The sequence below is a fragment of the Typopeltis vanoorti genome, chromosome 11 (assembly GCF_054136105.1).
Source record: "Typopeltis vanoorti isolate ZY-2024b chromosome 11, IOZ_Tvanoo_1.0, whole genome shotgun sequence".
Classification (NCBI taxonomy): domain Eukaryota; kingdom Metazoa; phylum Arthropoda; class Arachnida; order Uropygi; family Thelyphonidae; genus Typopeltis; species Typopeltis vanoorti.
In genome coordinates, this window is record NC_143559.1 from 18,273,544 (window position 1) to 18,292,807 (window position 19,264).

The 19,264-nt window shown below is 36.6% G+C and overlaps 1 protein-coding gene across 1 annotated transcript in view; it reads right to left on the reverse strand.

Annotated features, from left to right (window-relative positions):
• The window catches only part of LOC150101341 (solute carrier family 35 member F6-like), a 243,151-nt gene that overhangs the window by 100,732 nt on the left and 123,155 nt on the right, over positions 1–19,264 (reverse strand). The window contains exon 8 of the mRNA XM_090400695.1: positions 6,793–6,887. Coding sequence (XP_090256821.1) covers positions 6,793–6,887 — 95 coding nt within the window. The remainder of the gene's footprint in view (positions 1–6,792; positions 6,888–19,264) is intronic.

Here is a 19,264-nt window from a genome sequence, read left to right on the forward strand (position 1 = left end):
CTCATAGTACCCATATTTAAAAAAGGAAATAAAACTGAATGTGAGAATTACAGAGGTATTTCCCAACTGAGTGTTCCTCGCGAGATCTATGCAAGTATACTTGAGAAACGGTTGAGAAGAATTGTGGAAGAAAAGCTTGGTGAAGAACAAGCTGGATTCAGGCCAAATAGAGGCTGTCAAGTTCAGATCTTCACTTTATGACAAATAGTCGAGAAAGCATGGGAATATAACAAAGATCTGTATTTATGTTTTGTCGATTTGGAAAACGCATATGACAAGGTGCCAAGAGAGAAGCTATTCAATACACTACAGTTATATGGTGTCAATGGACCATTATATCTAGCAATACTTAGTCTTTATTTGAGTTGTAAATCAGCAGTTATAACTGAACGAAGTACAGGAAGGTGGTTTAATGTTAAATCTGGTGTGAGACAAGGATGTACATTATCCCCTCTGTTATTCATTATCTATATGGATCACATTATGAAGGAAAGTGGTATTAAACATGATATCAAAATTGGAGATGTTAATGTCAGCTCTTTGCTTTATGCGGACAATGTTATACTTCTAAATAAATCTGCTACAAGTATGCAAGATTCTCTGACTAAATTGAATAACTGTTGTAATAGATATGGTATGAAGGTCAGCAATAAAAAGATAAAGACAATGAAAATAGGCAGAATCATTGAAAATGTCAACTGTGTTGTGAATGGAGAACCTGTGGAACAATTAAAACATTTCAGCTACTTAGGCAATATTTAGTGAAGATGGTAAATTAAATATAGAAATAGACAACAGAATCAGCAAAGGTGGTATGGTGGGAAGTCAACTGAATAAATTCATATGGAATAAGAGAGAAATTAGTCGGAACACTAAATTAGCTGTATACAAGACAGTGTTCAAACCAGTTTTAACTTATGTATCTGAGAGCTGGGTCAGAAGTAAAACACTTGACCAAAGACTAGAGACCGCAGATACGAGAGTCCTGAGAAAGATTAGAGGCGTGAATAGATGGTATCAATGGCAATATCATATTAAAAACGAGGATATCAGAAAGAACTTGACATTGTCAGCATCCAGGAATGCGTTAGCAGAGCTAATCTCAGGTGGTATGGTCACTTGAACAGAATGGGCAAGGAAAGATTAGCAAAACAAGTGTTCTCTGCCAGGTTGGCAGCAAAACGATCCAGAGGAAGACCAAGATATAGGTGGATTGATACGGTACAAAGTGCCTTAGATGATAGAAATATAAGATCTGATAATGTTGGAGTCTTGACAAGTAACAGATTGATTTGGAGGAAAATTGTAGATAGGAAGTTAGTAATGATGTAATTGTTTTCATGTAGTACACCCCTTGAGGGTACATGGCAGGAATTTGATGATGATGAAAGAAAGACAAATACCAAATAATATCCTAAAAGCTATCATAAGTATATATGAAAATAATCAAATACAAATAAGATTAAATCATGAACTATCATATACGAGAGAGATAAACCAAGGAGTACGACAAGGATGTCCCTTCTCAGCAACTCTACTTAATATATACCTAAATGAAATAATAATAAAATGGAATAAAAATTTTAATCAAGGTATTAAACTTTCTCCTACAGTGAACTTAAACACTCTCCTGTTTGCTAATGACGAAATAATAATTACAAATTCTGAAGATAACTTACAGAAAGCTATTTTAAATCTAAATGAGATAGCCAAAGATTATTGAATGATAATATCAACAGAAAAATCAAAAACTATGGCCTTTAAATGACAAGATCCAGTAAGAACTAAAATAGTAATAGATAACAAGATTTTAGAACAGGTGAATTCATTTAATTACTAGGATTTATGATTACATATAGATATAATGAAAAAGATATAAACCTAAAAATTGCAAAATATTTAAAAATAACAGGTGTAATTAACTCTATGTTTAAATCAAACCTTTCAAAAACAAACCAGACTAAACATATACAACACATTAGCCCTACCAGTCCTATTGTATGGTGACAAACAAAGATTAATTATTATTACGGGCGACTCCAGGGAGTCCTTAGACTCATCGAGGGAGGCCCTAAACATCATGTCCACACAACTATAAGACATTCTCACAGTATCTATCATACCTTGCCTTGAACTCACTCACCGTCATAGCACCCACAACAGACTCTGGCAGCTTATAACACTCATTTACCACTCTAAAAGTAAAGAACCCTGCTCTAACACCCCTGCTAACCACACTTTTGCCCAGCTTCCATAGGTGTCCCCTAGTTCTCCCACCAGTCCCGATCTCAAAAATATCCTCTGAATTAATCCTATAGAAACCCTTTAACAATTTGAATGTCTCAATCATATCTCCCCTCTTCCTCCTATCAACCAATTTCTGCAACCCACAAATCTTCAACCTGTTCTCATATGGTTCATTCCATAGACCCGCTATCATCTTAGTCACTCGCCTCTGGATCCTCTCCACCTCCTCCCCATCAAGAAGGAACCTAGGTGACCAAATCTGGACACAGTAGTCAAGATGAGGTCTTATCAAGGCTCAGTACAGAGGTACAATAACTTGCTTGTCTCTGCTCGTCAAGGTATTTTTCAACAACCAAGTGAATTGATGAGCTGATTTAGCTACTTTTGCAATGTGCCCCCTAAACTTCATCTCCCTATCCACCAACACTCCCAAGTCTCTGGCCTCATCAATCTCCTGGAGTACAATTCCACCAATGTGGTATACTGCTGCTAATCTTTTCACTCCAAAATGCATAACCTTACATTTTGTCACATTAAATTGACATCCATTCTCCTTAGCCCAGAACTCCAATCTATCCAAGTCATCCTGCAAGATTTTAATATCTTCTGCATTCACTATTGCCGTACCCAACTTTGCATCATCAGCGAACAAATTAACTGTTCCTCTTAGATCCTTCCATATATCGTTAATGAACAGATTAAACAGCAGTGGTCCAAGAACAGAATCCTGCGGCACACTACTAGTCACAGGCCATCTTTTGGACTCTACTCCTGAATAAACTACTCTTTGATATTTCTCCATCAACTACCCACTTATCCATCTCACCAACCCTATACCCATTCCCATATGTTGTAGTTTATGGATTAGAATTCCATGTGGTATCCTTTCAAACGTCTTTGCCAGGTCCAGCAGTATCACTGTAAACCCATCCCTTATCCAGTTCAGCCGTCACCTTGTTACTAAATTTGAGCAAGTTACTCAGGCATGATCTACCCTTCACAAAGCCATGCTGTCCCCCATACAGTATCTCATTTTCATCAATCCATTTCTGTATTTTTCCCTTGACTACTTTCTCCAAGACCTTGACAACGACTCCTGATATGCTGATCGGTCGGTAATTTGCAACCGTAGTCTTGGATCCTCCTTTATGCAGTAAAACTATTTCATCCTTTTTCCACACCTGTGGGACCAAACCAGACCCGAGACTCAGATTAAACAACATGGTCAAGGGCCCTGATAATTCCTTAGCCGCTTCACGCAAGACCTGTGCTGGTATACCATCCAATCCCACAGATGTATTCACATTATGGTTCTGTAATAGACTATTCACCTCCACTTCATTCATCACAATTCCCTTATAAACTAATGGTTCCTTCATTTTTTCAATGTCACTACCTGGATGATATACTTTTGCAAAGTGCTCGCTCAGTAACTCCACTATATCGACTGATTCAGTGACCTCCTTACCATCATCATTCCTTAAAATCATTTTGCCATGTACAGTTTTTTTGTTGCTTGTAGCATACTGAAAGAACTGTTTGGGATTCTCTTTAGCTTGCATAGCTAGTTTCCTTTCATAATCCGCTTTTGCTTTTTTTTACCACACTCGTTACTCTTTTGGCCTGCGCTTTATACCGTTCGTGTGCCTGCAGGTCACCCTCTTTCTTTAAATTCCCTCCACAGTTGTTTCTTTTTTTGCAGCTCAAGCTTAATGGTGTTATTCATCCATTTAACCCCTACTTGTTTTACTATTCGGACCCTAGGTATACAATCAGCCATAACCTCCTGTAAATGCTCCTTGACCACTTCCCATGCTCTATCGACATCCAGCCCTTGCAGTTGTACATGCCATGGCACTGATCCAAGCAATCTCCTAAGCTTGTCATACTTGCCAGCACGGTAATTCCACATATACCCTGTCTTAATCGAAAATTCCATACCTTTAGCCACCTCCCAGGTCAAGGCCTTATGATCACTCTCACCAATAGGTGGCAACATGGTCATATTCATTACAGTCAAATTCTGAGATGCTATTACCAGGTCAAGCACTCTCACACCCCTAGTATTTTTAATTACATGCTGTCTCAGATAGTTATCCCTTAATAATTAAATAAAATCCATTTCCTTCCTCACATGTGTCCTCTCCTCCTTCCGATCAATGTTACCATAGTTGATATCCCCCATAATAATTACCCTCCTTCCACTCATTTCATCAATTTGTTTATGCATACTATCTCCACCATCTATTCCATCACCTGTTCTATAGCAGCACCCAAATAACAGCTGAAATGAAGTTTATGAGAAAAACTGCAAAGTATACTCTATTTAATCACAAAAGAAATGAAGAAATTATGAAAGAATTAAACCAGGAATCAGTAATAGAAAAAAATTAAAAAATATAAACATAAATGGATGGAACACGTTGAAAGAATGAAAACAGAAAGATTACCAAAACAAGCGTTAAAGTACAAGCCAATAGGAAAAAGAAAACCAGGACGTTCTCTTGAAAGATTCAACGATGACTTCTAAGGCTGGAACAGGCCACTCTAGGCCTAAATCCTTGACAGGCATGACAAATTGACCTAAAAGTTCCCTCAAAATGCTTGACTCAATACAGAGGAAAGCAATTAGATTTATTAATGACCCACTCTTAAAAACTCACTCCCCCCCACTTTCGCACACACATTTGGTTTCTGCAATATGTATATTCTACAAATATTTCTGTAGGAAATGCTCATCTGAAATAACATCAATAATTCCCCCACTTAGTACCAAGTTCGTTGGAACACATGCAGCTGCTGCTGAACATCCCTTTGTAAAAATAGTCATAATTTGAAATTCTGAATATTTTTACAAATTGTTTATATTAGTGCATTATTAGTTTTGGTTTCATAATACGTATTGTCAGCACTTGCGTTGTGCACGTTATTGATGTTATTTTGTTGAAATGAGATGTGAAGCATTTAAAAAAAATTATGAACTTACTGGATTTGGATAGTTGTGTTACTTTCAGAAATTTTATTGTGGTTTAAAATTATTAAGTGCTGTGTTTTGTAAAGACATTCTCATAACGCTAACGGAGACAACACGTCAGCCATTTTACATAACTTCTTGCTTGCCAGTTTCATGGGGTGTGCATGCTCGCTGAGGAGTTTGATGGGTGATTGACAGCTGACAGGGAGAGCGTTCAGTATCGAGGTAATAACGGAAACAACAAGAGGGCATTCAGTATCGAGGTAATAACGGAAACAACAAGAGGGCATTCAGTATTCAAAATAACGGAGGATAAACGAGAGAGAGCTAATGGAAGTTTAAGAATGCAGGCCGGCAAAATTTTGTTCTTAGGAAATTAAGTTTTTATGCGACAGTCAGTGGCATATTAATAGAAGATTCCGAAAAAGGAATCGTAGAATTGTGAGCCTTTAAAGTGGAGGAGTTAAGACTGTAAATTAGTATTGGTAAATAAAAGAAAATATTGCAATTGACGTTCTATAGGAATGTTCGAGGAAACGCTGATTGAAAATTTAATCTATTTTAAGGATGCCGGATCTATCTGTTATTTCTACTGGAAAAGGAGACGGAATTTAGCAACTTAGATAAAGCGGTAGAAGAAACTTTTTGTGCTGGTACAAAAATTAACAAAAATTGAACTGCATGAGGTAAGAGTACTTATACTTCGGTGAATTCAGAATAACTTACTTCAGAGTCAGAAGGAATAATGTGCGCTACATAAGGGTGACGAGAAAGGATTCTATGGAAAAAGAAGAAGAGAATCTTATATCTTCGGAAAAAGGCCTTAATAAAGAAACTGACTATGAACATTCTGTTATTGTGTAAACAAGATGTTTAGTCTAGTAGACGTGATTAAGTATATGTTAAACAAACCAGTAATAGAATGAGTCAGAGAATGGGTGATCTCTAAAGTGTAAGTTATTTTAAAAATCCTTGGAACCAGTTAATTTTGTAGTTAGTTGTGTAATTTTATTTGAAGTGTATATTGTTTTTGTTTTATTAAATGTGTATATTTTGTATTTGGTCTTGAGTCAGTGATTTTTTGGGTTCTGAAAGAAACAGTAAAAAGTCATTGCATCAATCAAAATTGAACCCTTGTGCATATAAATAAAAACACTCAGAAATAGAAATAATCGTTAGAGAGAAAATCTCACAACAAATGAGGATTGATAATAAATAATCCCCCTCTTTATAACAAATAGTAATAGAGATCAAATCTCTTTATAACACCTTCACAGTGCACCTTGAAACAAACAGAACAAGTTTCATTTCCTCTTCCTTCATCCCTGTTGTGTTTCTGAATTGTTTCTGAAGGAATACAATATACAGTGTTTCAAATCAAATGTAAACAAGTTCCTCCTTTCTCAACTCACTACCCATACACATTACTAATGTACTGTTGATACACAAAAGGTTGATCAACTAACCTTTTGTGTATGGGCTCAACATAAAAAAGAGCCATTCACTAATGCTTATTCTACTTTTTTATTTATATTTAATGACAATGCAAAAAATAAAATATCCAATTTTACCTGTAAAGGATGATATCCTTTGTTCTTTAAATATAACTCTTCAATGACCATTTGGCCAGCACTAACTACCTGTCCAGCAAAAATCAATATAATTCCTAGAAATTAAAAAACAAATGAACAAAGATAAGCAAAATGTATACCTATTTCTAAACATTAGAAATAGGTAAACAAAATGTATACCTATTTCTAAACTGACATGGTAAGATGATTCTTACCATGTCAGTTTTCAATATTCTAAGGATAACAGTACTGATTTATTTATTTATTTAGTGTATGATGGTACAACAGCTGTAAGGGCAGATAAGGCACCATTTTATTAAACCAACATATCACTGCTAGTTGTAATGTCTTTGCAACTAGCCAGAGAATATATAGAGAACCTGTATGTTCTCCAGTTGGTATGTTCTGTTTTGTAAGATCAAAAACCCTGTCACCTTCATATAAGACCAGCTAACTCACCATCGCTAAAAAGCCATGTTTTTCCAACCAAAGAGGCAACATCATTAATGATTGAGATATAGAGGTTCCATAAGATAAACTGATAAATTAGCATTATGAGCTTGTGATGATGCATTATGAGAATCATACTGATGTTGAAAATTCTATTGCCATTATTAATGGTCAAGATTAATATACAGAATGTTTAAGTGTTTTAAAAGTGGCATCACGCGATCAATCGATAAATTGATTGATTCCCAGGCAATACAACAACAATCATTTAATCATCAATATGCAGATATTTTACATTCTGATTAGCAATAATAATAAGCAACTATTTATCATACTGATTAACAGAAAATAAACTGTCATTGCTGTAGTCAAACTTTTAATTTTTCTTGTAGATATTCTAGCTTATACAACTTGTCAAAGACTTTGTCAATCAACAGCTTCAAAGATGCCATTGTTTTAAAAAGATGTTAGTGGTTATTCATAAAAGTGCTTCATGATATAAACAACATGGGAGGAAAATAAATAGTTCATTTATTGAACTTGCCAATATTCTGATGTATTTTCAACCAGTATCTTCAGAGCACAAGTTACAAATATGGTAACCCCATAGCACTTAATTGGATAGTAAAAAAAATTCAAATTGTAAGTGAAAAGAAACTAATGTCTCCTCTTCCTCTCTCGCTCCCCCCAACCAATTCTATACGAAATTTCTAGAAAATCAAGCACCGAACACTGCCACACACACAAACCAGCAGTTAGGCTATGCTATGTAGATATGTGTTTGCTATCTCATGGCCTACTAGATACATCAGACACATTTTTAGTCCACTTAAATTGCCAACATCCAAAATACTAATTACATGGTTCTTTATCCTTTTCTGTTTACAGGAAACTCATACATGTTGGAAATTATGTGAATAAGTAATCACATCAGCAATTATATACATAAACAATCACATCCCATTCCTCACCCACAGAGTCAGAGCTATTTGTTTAAATGATGAAGCAGCTGCTACTGAACTTAAGTATCTTCATTCACAGTGCACTTTTTTTTTTTTTTTCAATGGCTACAGCCCTTATAAAATACACAAAATATTGCATATCCTTCTCTACCCCTCCTGCAACCAACATATACAAAATTCCCATCTCTTATATTCAAGATACATCAGAAAAAAATATCTAAAATTCTCATGGAGATTATATTCTATGCCTCTTTCAAATCACACATCCAACTGGCAACTTTTACCCATTCTCCTAAGGATCAGTTTCATCTTTCTGGCAAATTCTGCAGTGTATAAAGTTTCCTGTGGCTACAGTTAGCCTACTTTGGATAGACTGGTAAATCTGTTAGCATATATCTTGAAGAACATGAACTTTAAAACTATGCCTGTAATCATACGGAAAGTCAGAACATTCTTTGGATACTCCTTTACACAGGATTAAATGGAAGAAGACAACTAGGCTACAAAGAAGTTGCTATAAGTCTGAGAGACTATTTTAGAATCAGCATCAGATATGAAGCACTTCCCCAACCACAAGTACAGATGCATTTCATTTCTCAAAGATCTGGAAGACTGTCATTCTAAGGCTATATTTAGCCTGGCTCCTCTGAATTAACATCATTTTTTATCCACCCCCTAGAAGACAACCTGTTGGGAACATTAGTTCCTTTTCAGTTATAATTTAAACTGTTTCTATAATTCAAATTATTATTATTATTATTATTCCTGACACCTCCAAGGAGTCTGAAGACTCATCGCGGGAGGACACCTACAGCTGTCTCGACTGATAAAAATTGTAATTCAGATTTCTAGTATCTAAGTGCTGTGAGTTTACGACATTTGTAATTTTTGCTCTGAAGATGCTGACTGGAAACATTTGTAATTTTTGCTCTGAAGATGCTGACTGGAAATCCAGCAAAATATTAGTTAAGTCCAATATATTTATTATTTATTTTCACCACATACTATTTTTATTAATCATTATTTGGTGTTATTTATACTGTGAAGTACTGTTATGAATTAGATAGATGTGCATGTCATGAGCTGATTATTGAAGACCAGCTGTGTATTGTTTTGTAACCCAAGTAGGTTACATCACAGATGTGACTGAATCAATTCTCTGATTCTTTTCATAACAATTATTAATTTTGTGTCATGGTTGTGCTCTGGGTGCCTTAAGGCTGCATATGTTGTTAATCCTGTCTGATCTGCACATTTTTGTTGTATGTTACTCATATGTTCATTCATTGGATTTCCAGGAGGATCATAAGATAGCATTACTGCAAGAACACCCAATTTTGTATACCATCACATACTTCCATCAGAAGAGAACTATTTCTTTGTGTTTTCATATTATAGGAATATTAGTTTCATAGATGAAGCTCTTTTTTGCTAAATAAATAAATAATATTAAAGGTCAAATGCAGCAATGGCTGCCTTTTTATGTACTTCCTTACATTTTCAACAACTTTAATGGTTAATAATGATTAAAAACACTTGACGGGTTTCACTCATATATTTAATATAAAACAAATAAACTTCAACATGCAAAACACCTGACAGTATAAATTGTGCCTTCTGCTCTATGCAGGAAACAAAAAAATACCTGCTCTATGAATGCACAGTGGTAAGCCAAATCTAGGTTGATATTAGAAATAAATTCAACATCCCCACACTGAAAAAAAAGAACAAATATTATATTTAAGGATATACCTGAAAAAAGGAGGAAAGAAACTCAACCACTTTACTAACTAATAGAATTCAAATATCATATCTGGAAAATCAGAAATAATGCAACTTTCCAAGAGCAAAAGGAGACTACAGAATACATAAAAAAAGCCTCAGTTAAAAACTATATTAATCTACAAAAAAGTAGAAACAAATGTTTTCAGAAAACAACTGAGTTCACCACCAATAATATGCTACCAATATCAAAACAGTATAATTCTGAAGCTTTCATGAAATAACACATGTAAAATGAGCAAATGGATCCCATACTTTCCCCCTCACATGTATTATTATTTTTTTATCCTGACTGACCTTACAACCACCTATCCCAATTCTTTACCTTTTGACTTATTCTTTTCTTTTCCCATAACCCATTACACCTCCAGCCAAGCACTATACAGTTATCCCTCAGCTACTTTTATTAAGCCCTTATATGTCCATGAAAGTTTCTTCGATATTTCTTCTTTTCTAGAGAACAGGAAAATTGAGTCTTTAGTTGATCATCTCTTGCAAACTAATAACATCAGCAAATGTAAAGGCAAAATTATTTTTATTTAATAAAAATTAACTGTTTAAACAAAATCATGCAGCACCATTGATCAGTTTAAGGAACTCCTACTGACTTCAGTAAGTCATTAAGTAGGCCATATCAATTAAAAATAAAGGGGGGGGGGGGTCTTGGATGCTTACCTCCCTTTTTGTGGTGAGTACGATTCTGCATAATTTGTTGAGCCCTGAGCATCATGCCTATGCATCCATGCCGTCAGTCTTCTCTAACAACTAACTCCTGAAGGGCAGAGTGCGTGTCCTTCAAAATGGAGAGGAACCCTCCACCTCCTCCAACCAATACGAACTTCTTAAAATATTTAGAACTATCTCCGTAAATCCTCCCTCCTCTTTAGGCCGTAGATTGCCGTAGATTATCCAATCTGCGGCAATAGGAAACCTGGTCCTGGAAACAGCCTATATAACCTAGAACAAGATATATCCTGTGGCAGATGAGCAGATAATCACAGTACTCAAGAAATATGATGGCAAGCAACAAGGAACCAGTTATAGATAGAGTGGTAGAAGACTGATGAAGCCATTTTAACTATAAATGAATACAATCTTTTCTGTTTTGTTTTTAGTGAATGAAAGCCCAAAAACTCTAATAGAAAGGCACTTGCATACAAACAGATCTGATATTCAAAAAAAAAAAAAAGTTATAAAAAAAAATAACATTATTATTATTATTATGTCACCTCCAGGGAGTCCAAAGATTTATCGAGAGAGGGCATCTACTCCACAGCCCTGTCTCCGCAATCTGCCAACTGACCGCAACTACACCAACACCATCTATTGCCGACCACCACCACTAGTATTTCCACAGACAATCACAAACATCCATGCCCACGGTGGGATTCGAACCCGCAGCCTTTTGGCTGGGGAATGGTTACGCTAACCACTCGGCCAGCCAGGCTGGCCATGTGGTTATAATGTGAATTATCCACAAGAATCATAAATCCGTGGGAAGTGAGGCCAGTTTTATCTTTGTATTCAATGTTGCTCAGGTGCTGTTTTTTTTTTTAATGGATTTCAAACCTTCTTCACTTTGAACAATGTATGTTCCACACAACAACATAAAATATTATATATGCCAAAGGATCTGAACCAAAGTTCTGTACATGTTATTTAGTAATACACCCTCTGTCCAAAAAGAAACCGAACTTTTGATATAAAATAAAACACAGGCCAATTATAATTATTCAAATCATTTATTTCAATCAATATACTCTCCCTCAGCTTCGATACAACGTTTGACACGGTCAATTAATTCCTTAAATGAGTTTTTTATATCGGTTTTTGGGATACTGTCGAGGGTCATGGTTACTACTGCTTGAACGTTTTCAGTGGTGTCGTATCGCTTTCCTTTCATCGGCAAATGAATTTGGGGGAAGAGAAACAAGTCACAGGGTGCTAAATCAGGTGAATATGGCAAGTGATCCAACACACAAACTTGGTTTTTTGCTCAAAAACTGTCTCACAATGTTCGAACAACAAGATGGTGCATATCGTGCAAAAGTGACCAGCTGCCTGCATCACAATATCCATGCCATAAGCAAAGAATTCTCGCTATCAATCGCTTCAAAACTTCAAGATAAAACTTACCATTGACGTTTGGCCAGGCAGAACAAATTTTTTGTGGATAATGCCCTTGGAATAGTAGAAACAAATCAGCATTGTCTTTACTTTTGACTTCTCCAAGCGACTTTTTTTCAGATACCCCTCTTCTGGTGGTCTCCACTCAGCACTTTGTTTCGGGCTCATACTCAAAATACCACATTTTGTCACCAATAACGATTGTTTCAAGAAAGTTTGTGTCCTTAAGAGCAGTTTTAATGAGGTCCTTGCAGTGTTCAATTTGATACATTTTTTGGTCGTTGGTCAACTTGTGAGGAACAAATCGCAATTCAATTAACAAAGGCCCAAACTCTCGGTCAAAAGTTGTGCACAGTTGATTTTGGAATCCCCAATTCATCTTCAATCAATCTCACGGATGATTTCGAGTTTTCTTTGATGAAATCACGCACTTTTTGGATGTTAACTTCGCTCAGTGCAGTTTTTGGACGGCTGGCTTTTCATTGTCCTCAAGCGTCTCACAACCACTTTGAAATCGCTTAAACCACTCGTAAACTTGAGTACGGGATAAGCATTCATCACCATATGCTTTTTGAAACATTTGATGCATTTCAGTAAAACTTTTACCAAGTTTAATACAAAAGTCAATCACAGCTCTCTGTTGGAAACTCATTTTCCGACCATTCGTCAAAACACACTGTCACTCTTGGTGCTATAACTCGGCTTCTAATGAAACAAATGTCATAAACAGTTGACACAACACTAATGAAGGTTGCCGCTTTCGACAACAAACAAAAAAGATACAACAGGTGGCGCCACTAGTTCCTTCCATTTTCGAAAAGTTCGGTTTCTTTTTGGACAGAGGGTGCATACCTCTGTCTTGCAGCTTCTATTATGGAAAGGAACTATTTTGTCCTCTTTCCACTACTTTAGGAGCCTGACATTGATAAGGCTTAAATTAAACATCATGGTGTTAAGGCAGAGCCATTTCTCCTAAACTTTGTCACACACAGGCCAATATCCCATCCAGTCTCATGAATATATTCACACAGAGATTTCCTAATATACTAAATAAATATCTACTGTTTCTTCTATTCTCACATGAGTTATTGTATTATCTCCATCTGGATGATACACCCTCACAAAGTGAGTTCTTAGTAATTCAACTATTTCTTCAGAAATAGTTGAATTACTAAGAAACCTTACTAGGAAACGTCCTGATTAGAGAAATTATCCTTCCATAATCATTCTTTCTTTTTCTCACTACACAGTGAAAAAATATGGATTTCCTTTTGGTGAGCTTAACTAATTTCCTCTCATAATCTGATTTTGCATTTATTTCTTACTAGGCTGGTCATCCTTGCCTGTGCTTTATAATTTTCATGAGTTTATTTATATTTTTTTCTTTTTATTAAGTATAATTTCTGGGAAATTCCCATGCTACTCCTCTAAAACACTATTAATATAATTAACGGCTATTTTAGCATATTTTTGTTTAGGAGTGTCCCTTATATTTAATACATTGGCTAACATAACTCAAAAGGGGTATGTATATATTTAAGGGCATTACGGGCGAGTGCAGAAGGAAATTATGGCAGAATAAAAAATGTGGAAAAATTATGTTACATACCTTGACTTTGGTTTAAAGATGCTTCTAAATCCAAGCTCTTGTTGAAAGGGGGGGGGAGAGCGAAAGAACATGGGGATGTACTTGAGACGCGGGAAATAAGTTTGGGAACCTGGGTTACTATTAATAATATATATATAAATATATATATATTATTTTGTTGTGGGGAGAGGGGGGGAGGAAAGAAGGGGAAGGGTATCCTTATGTGGAAACTTGGGCAAGGGTTTACGGGGTGTGGACTGTTTCAGTCATCGTCTGACCATCGTTGGAACTTTGTGGGAATGACTGTAGGGCTATGTCAAGGCTGTAAGATGTATCTGCCAAATTTGGGCATTTGTTGTCACTAAATGGTCGGAGGCGTGGCTTAATTTGTAAGTTATGGAACGTCCAACATTCGGAAATTAGGTAGGGGTGGTGGACGTTGATAGAATTACCATCGCATTTTATGACAATAGCTTCGGATATTTTCTAAGCATCGTTTCATTTTCTTGTTTGTCAATGATTATGGCTTTGTCAATTTGGGGAATGTGTTTTAGTTCAAGGGCGTGAGCTGCAATTTCAGTCTTCCCTGTATTCTGTGGTTTGTTTTTCTGTTTGATGTTGCGATGTTTTTTCGTGTTCAGATATTCTGGAATGGGAATATTGCAATCCCTGAAGTGCTCTTGTAGTCTAGTCCATAACGACCTAATTGTAGAGCCCCGTGTTGGTGACGTCACAGTCTTTTTGACAGGGAAATTTGTAGACTACGTTGTGGTGTTCGAATAATTCTTTATGAGTGAGAGATTTAGTAGGTTTTAGGAGAGTTCCTAATTTATGGTTTGTGGTGAATACTAGCTTATAGTCCGTGTTTTTGAAAATGTATTTGTAAGCCTTGTATGTGTTTTGGATGTATGGCAATTTGATGACCATACGTGTCGAGAAGTCTGCTTTTGTTGTATTATTGTTAAGGAGGCATTTTGCCGTAAAGTTCGTGTAATTTATTAGATGCGTGGGGTAGTTGCGATTTTTGAAAACCTGTGTTAAATACTTGAGTTCAGTGTTAAGAAAATTGCTGTTGGTGGAGAATTTGTAAGCATTGATAAATTGTGATAGGATGACAGATTTTTTAACGGAATATGGGTGGTATGAATTGAAATGGAGGTAGTTTCCGACATGTGTGGGCTTGTGAAAAATCTTCGTGGCAATTCTGTTATGGCTTCTGATTAATGTAAGATTTAAGAAATTGATGGATTTGTTCTGTGAAATGTGGAAAGGCAGCAGGAGTAGATGATATTCGACAAGAAATGCTGAAGTATGGTGGTATAAGAGTCTTACAGTGGCTGCACTGCATAGTTCAGAAAGCCTGGACAGAGGGACGAATTCCCGATGATTGGAGTAGAGCTCTCATAGTACCCATATATAAAAAGGGAAATAAAACTGAATGTGAGAATTACAGAGGTATTTCCCTACTGAGTGTTCCTGGCAAGATCTATGCAAGTATACTTGAGAAACGGTTGAGAAGAATTGTGGAAGAAAAGCTTGGTGAAGAACAAGCTGGATTCAGGCCAAATAGAGGCTGTCAGGATCAGATCTTCACTTTACGACAAATAGTCGAGAAAGCATGGGAATATAACAAAGATCTGTATTTAAGTTTTGTCGATTTGGAAAAAGCATATGACAAGGTGCCAAGAGAGAAGCTATTCAATACGCTGCAGTTATATGGTGTCAATGGGGCATTATATCAAGCAATACTTAGTCTTTATTTGAGTTGTGAGTCAGCAGTTAGAATTGAAGGAAGTACAGGAAGATGGTTTAATGTTAAATCTGGTGTGAGACAAGGATGTACATTATCCCCTCTGTTATTCATTATCTATATGGATCACATTATGAAGGAATGTGGTATTAAACCTGATATCAAAATTGGAGATGTTAATGTCAGCTCTTTGCTTTATGCGGATGATGTTATACTTCTAAATAAATCCGCTACAAGTCTGCAAGATTCTCTGACTAAATTGAATAGCTGTTGTAATAGATATGGTATGAAGGTCAGCAATAAAAAGACAAAGACAATGAAAATAGGCAGAATCATTGAAAATGTCAACTGTGTTGTGAATGGAGAACCTGTGGAACAAGTAAAACATTTCAGCTACTTAGGCACAATTTTTACTGACGATGGTAAACTAAATATAGAAATAGACAACAGAATCAGCAAAGCTGGTATCGTGGGAAGTCAATTGAATAAATTCATATGGAATAAGAAAGAAATTAGTCGGAACACTAAATTAGCTGTATACAAGACTGTGTTCAAACCAATTTTAACTTATGGATCTGAGAGCTGGGTCAGAAGTAAAACACTTGACCAAAGACTAGAGACCGCAGATATGAGAGTCCTGAGAAAGATTAGAGGCGTGAACAGATGGCATCAATGGCAATATCATATTAAAAATGAGGATATTAGGAAAGAACTTGACATTGTCAGCATTCAGGAATGCGTTAGCAGAGCTAATCTCAGATGGTATAGTCACTTAAATAGAATGGGAGAGGAAAGATTAGCAAAACAAGTGTTCTCTGTCAGGTTGGCAGGAAAACGACCCAGAGGAAGACCAAGATATAGGTGGATTGATACGGTACAAAGTGCCTTAGACGATAGAAATATAAGATCTGATAATGTTGGAGTCTTGACAAGTAACAGACTGATTTGGAGGAAAATTGTAGATAGGAAGTTAGTAATGATGTAATTTTTTCATGTAGTACTGTCATATCCTGTACACCCCTTGAGGGTACATGGCAGGAATTTGATGATGATGATGATGATGTTTCCATGGTGAATTGCAGTCTGTTGCTAAAATCGTTGAGGGATGTTTGTAAGGCGGAGATGTGTGAGGGTTTGCCAATGCATAGAATATCGTCTACGTATCTGCCATAGAAGGTGATGCCGGGGGGGGTGTGGAGTAGAAGTGATTCAATGTGCGCCAGGAATAACTCCGCTAATTGTCCACTGATGTTTTGTCCCATTGGGAGACCAAAAATTTGAACATATAAGGAGTTGTTGAATTTAAAAAAGTTGGCGGATATTGTGAGTTTAATCAAACTAATGATGTCATTTGGTGTTAATTTTGTGCGTGTGTGTAGGGTGTGGTCCTTGGAGAGTAGTGTGTGTACGATGTCTAAAGTTTTGGGAACATCCACGTTGGTGTATAATGAAGTTGCATCTAGTGAGGAGAGGATGTCATCCTGGGATGGAGTAGTGTTGCTTAATTTCCAGAATAGGTCATCTTTATTTTTGATCATACAGATAGACGATGTTAGTAGTGGTTTGATGAGTTTGGCAACAAATTTGGATAAAGGAGCTGTGGTGGTGTTCTTGTAGGAGACTATGGGTCGTATAGGATAACCGTCTTTGTGGGTTTTGATGTTCCCGAACATATAGGGGGTGCGAGTGATGCGGGGGGATTGTGTGTCTCATTGTGGTTTTATCTATTTTGTTTTGACTTTTTAATGTGTGTAAGGTGCTGTTTATCTGTTTTATGAGGTCGGGGGTAGGATCATTGTGGATTATTTGGTAGGTGTGTTGGTCGTTTAAGACGGCCATTATTTTGTTGTGGTAATCCGTTTTATTGATGATGACAACGGTGTCACCTTTGTCAGCTTTTGTGATCATGATATCAGGGTTATTTTTTAAAGATAAAAGGGCACTTTGTAAGTTGGGAGTGATGTTGGGTTTTACTATTATTTTGCTATTTATAATGTTGTTTATCTTTTGGAATATTGTGTCTCTGTTTGGGTCATTTTCAAGTTTCGCTTGGATTTCGATGATGATGTCTTTTTTCGGTACGAATTTAGGGGATATCGCGAAGTTAAGATCATTGTTTAGAATGATGATCTCGTCCGGTGTGAGAACGTGGTGTGATAGGTTTTTGATGGAGTTGTCAAGTGTGGGTCGTGAGGTGGAGGTGTCAGAAAGATAGGGAACAGTATGTGTAATGTATTTTGTGCCTGTTAAGGCATACCATTTTTTTGTGTGTCGAGCTTCAGTTAACATCGCATAGTCATTGATGTGTGTTTGGGTGATTTCAGAGAAGCCTGCCCACTCTTTAGGGGACATTAAGGTTTTCAGTCTACGTTTAGTATTGTGGATGTAAGAATAAGCTTGATTTTTCTTATTGAATCTGTCATGTATAGCCTGCTTGATGAGTGCTCGTGAAGCTCGATAGCAAATTTTTTTGTTCCCGGGAATGGAGCGGTTACCACGTACAGTGGCAAAGTTTGGCGTGACGTTGTGATGTAGGCAATGCTTGAGGAAAGATATGTGCATTTTTTGCGCGGTATATGTGAGGATGGTTTTTTGGTAGTTTGCTTTTGTGAAAGTTATACAATTGTTAAAAGTATGACGTGAGCCCATGACATAGCCTAGTGTTTGGAGCGAGTGCTAAAACGATCTTATAATTAAAGTGTATTTTGTATCACAGGGGGAGAAGAGGGTGGTATGAGTAGAGAGCCAATGGTTGAAGGGTTTTATGGTTACAAACACAATAAAAATTAAGTATAATTTCTGGGAAATTCCCATGCTACTCCTCTAAAACACTATTAATATAATTAACGGCTATTTTAGCGTATTTTTGTTTAGGAGTGTCCCTTATATTTAATACATTGGCTAACATAACTCAAAAGGGGTATGTATATATTTAAGGGCATTACGGGCGAGTGTAGAAGGCAATTATGGCAGAATAAAAAATGTGGAAAAATTATGTACATGCCTTGACTTTGGTTTAAAGATACCTTCTAAATCCAAGCTCTTTTCAAAGGGGGGGGGGGGGAAGAGAGGGAAAGAACATGGGGATGTACTTGAGACATGGGAAATAAGTTTGGGAACCCGGGTTACTATTAATAATATATATATAAATATATATGTATTATTTTGCTGTGGGGAGAGGGGGGGGAAAGAAGGGGAAGGGTATCCTTATGTGGAAACTGGGGCAAGGGTTTACGGGGTGTGGACCGTTTCGGTCATCGTCTGACCATCGTCAGAACTTTGTGGGAATGACTGTAGGGCTATGTCAAGGCTGTAAGATGTAGCTGCCAAATTTGGGCATTTGTTGTCACTAAATGGCCGGAGGCGTGGCTTAATTTGTAAGTTTTGGAACGTCCAACATTCGGAAATTAGGTAGGGGCGGTGGACGTTGATAGAATTACCATCGAAATTTATGGCAATAGTTTCGGATATTCTAAGCATCGTTTCATTTTCTTGTTTGTCAATGATTATAGCTTTGTCAATTTGGGGAATGTGTTTTAGTTCAAGGGCATGAGCTGCAATTTCAGTCTTCCCTGTATTCTGTGGTTTGTTTTTCTTTTTGATGTTGCGATGTTTTTTCATGTTCAGATATTCTGGAATGGGAATATTGCAATCCCTGAAGTGCTCTTGTAGTCTAGTCCATAACGACCTAATTGTAGAGCCCATGTAGGTGACGTCACAGTCTTTTTGACAGGGAAATTTGTAGACTACGTTGTGGTGTTCGAATAATTCTTTATGAGTGAGAGATTTAGTAGGTTTTAGGAGAGTTCCTAA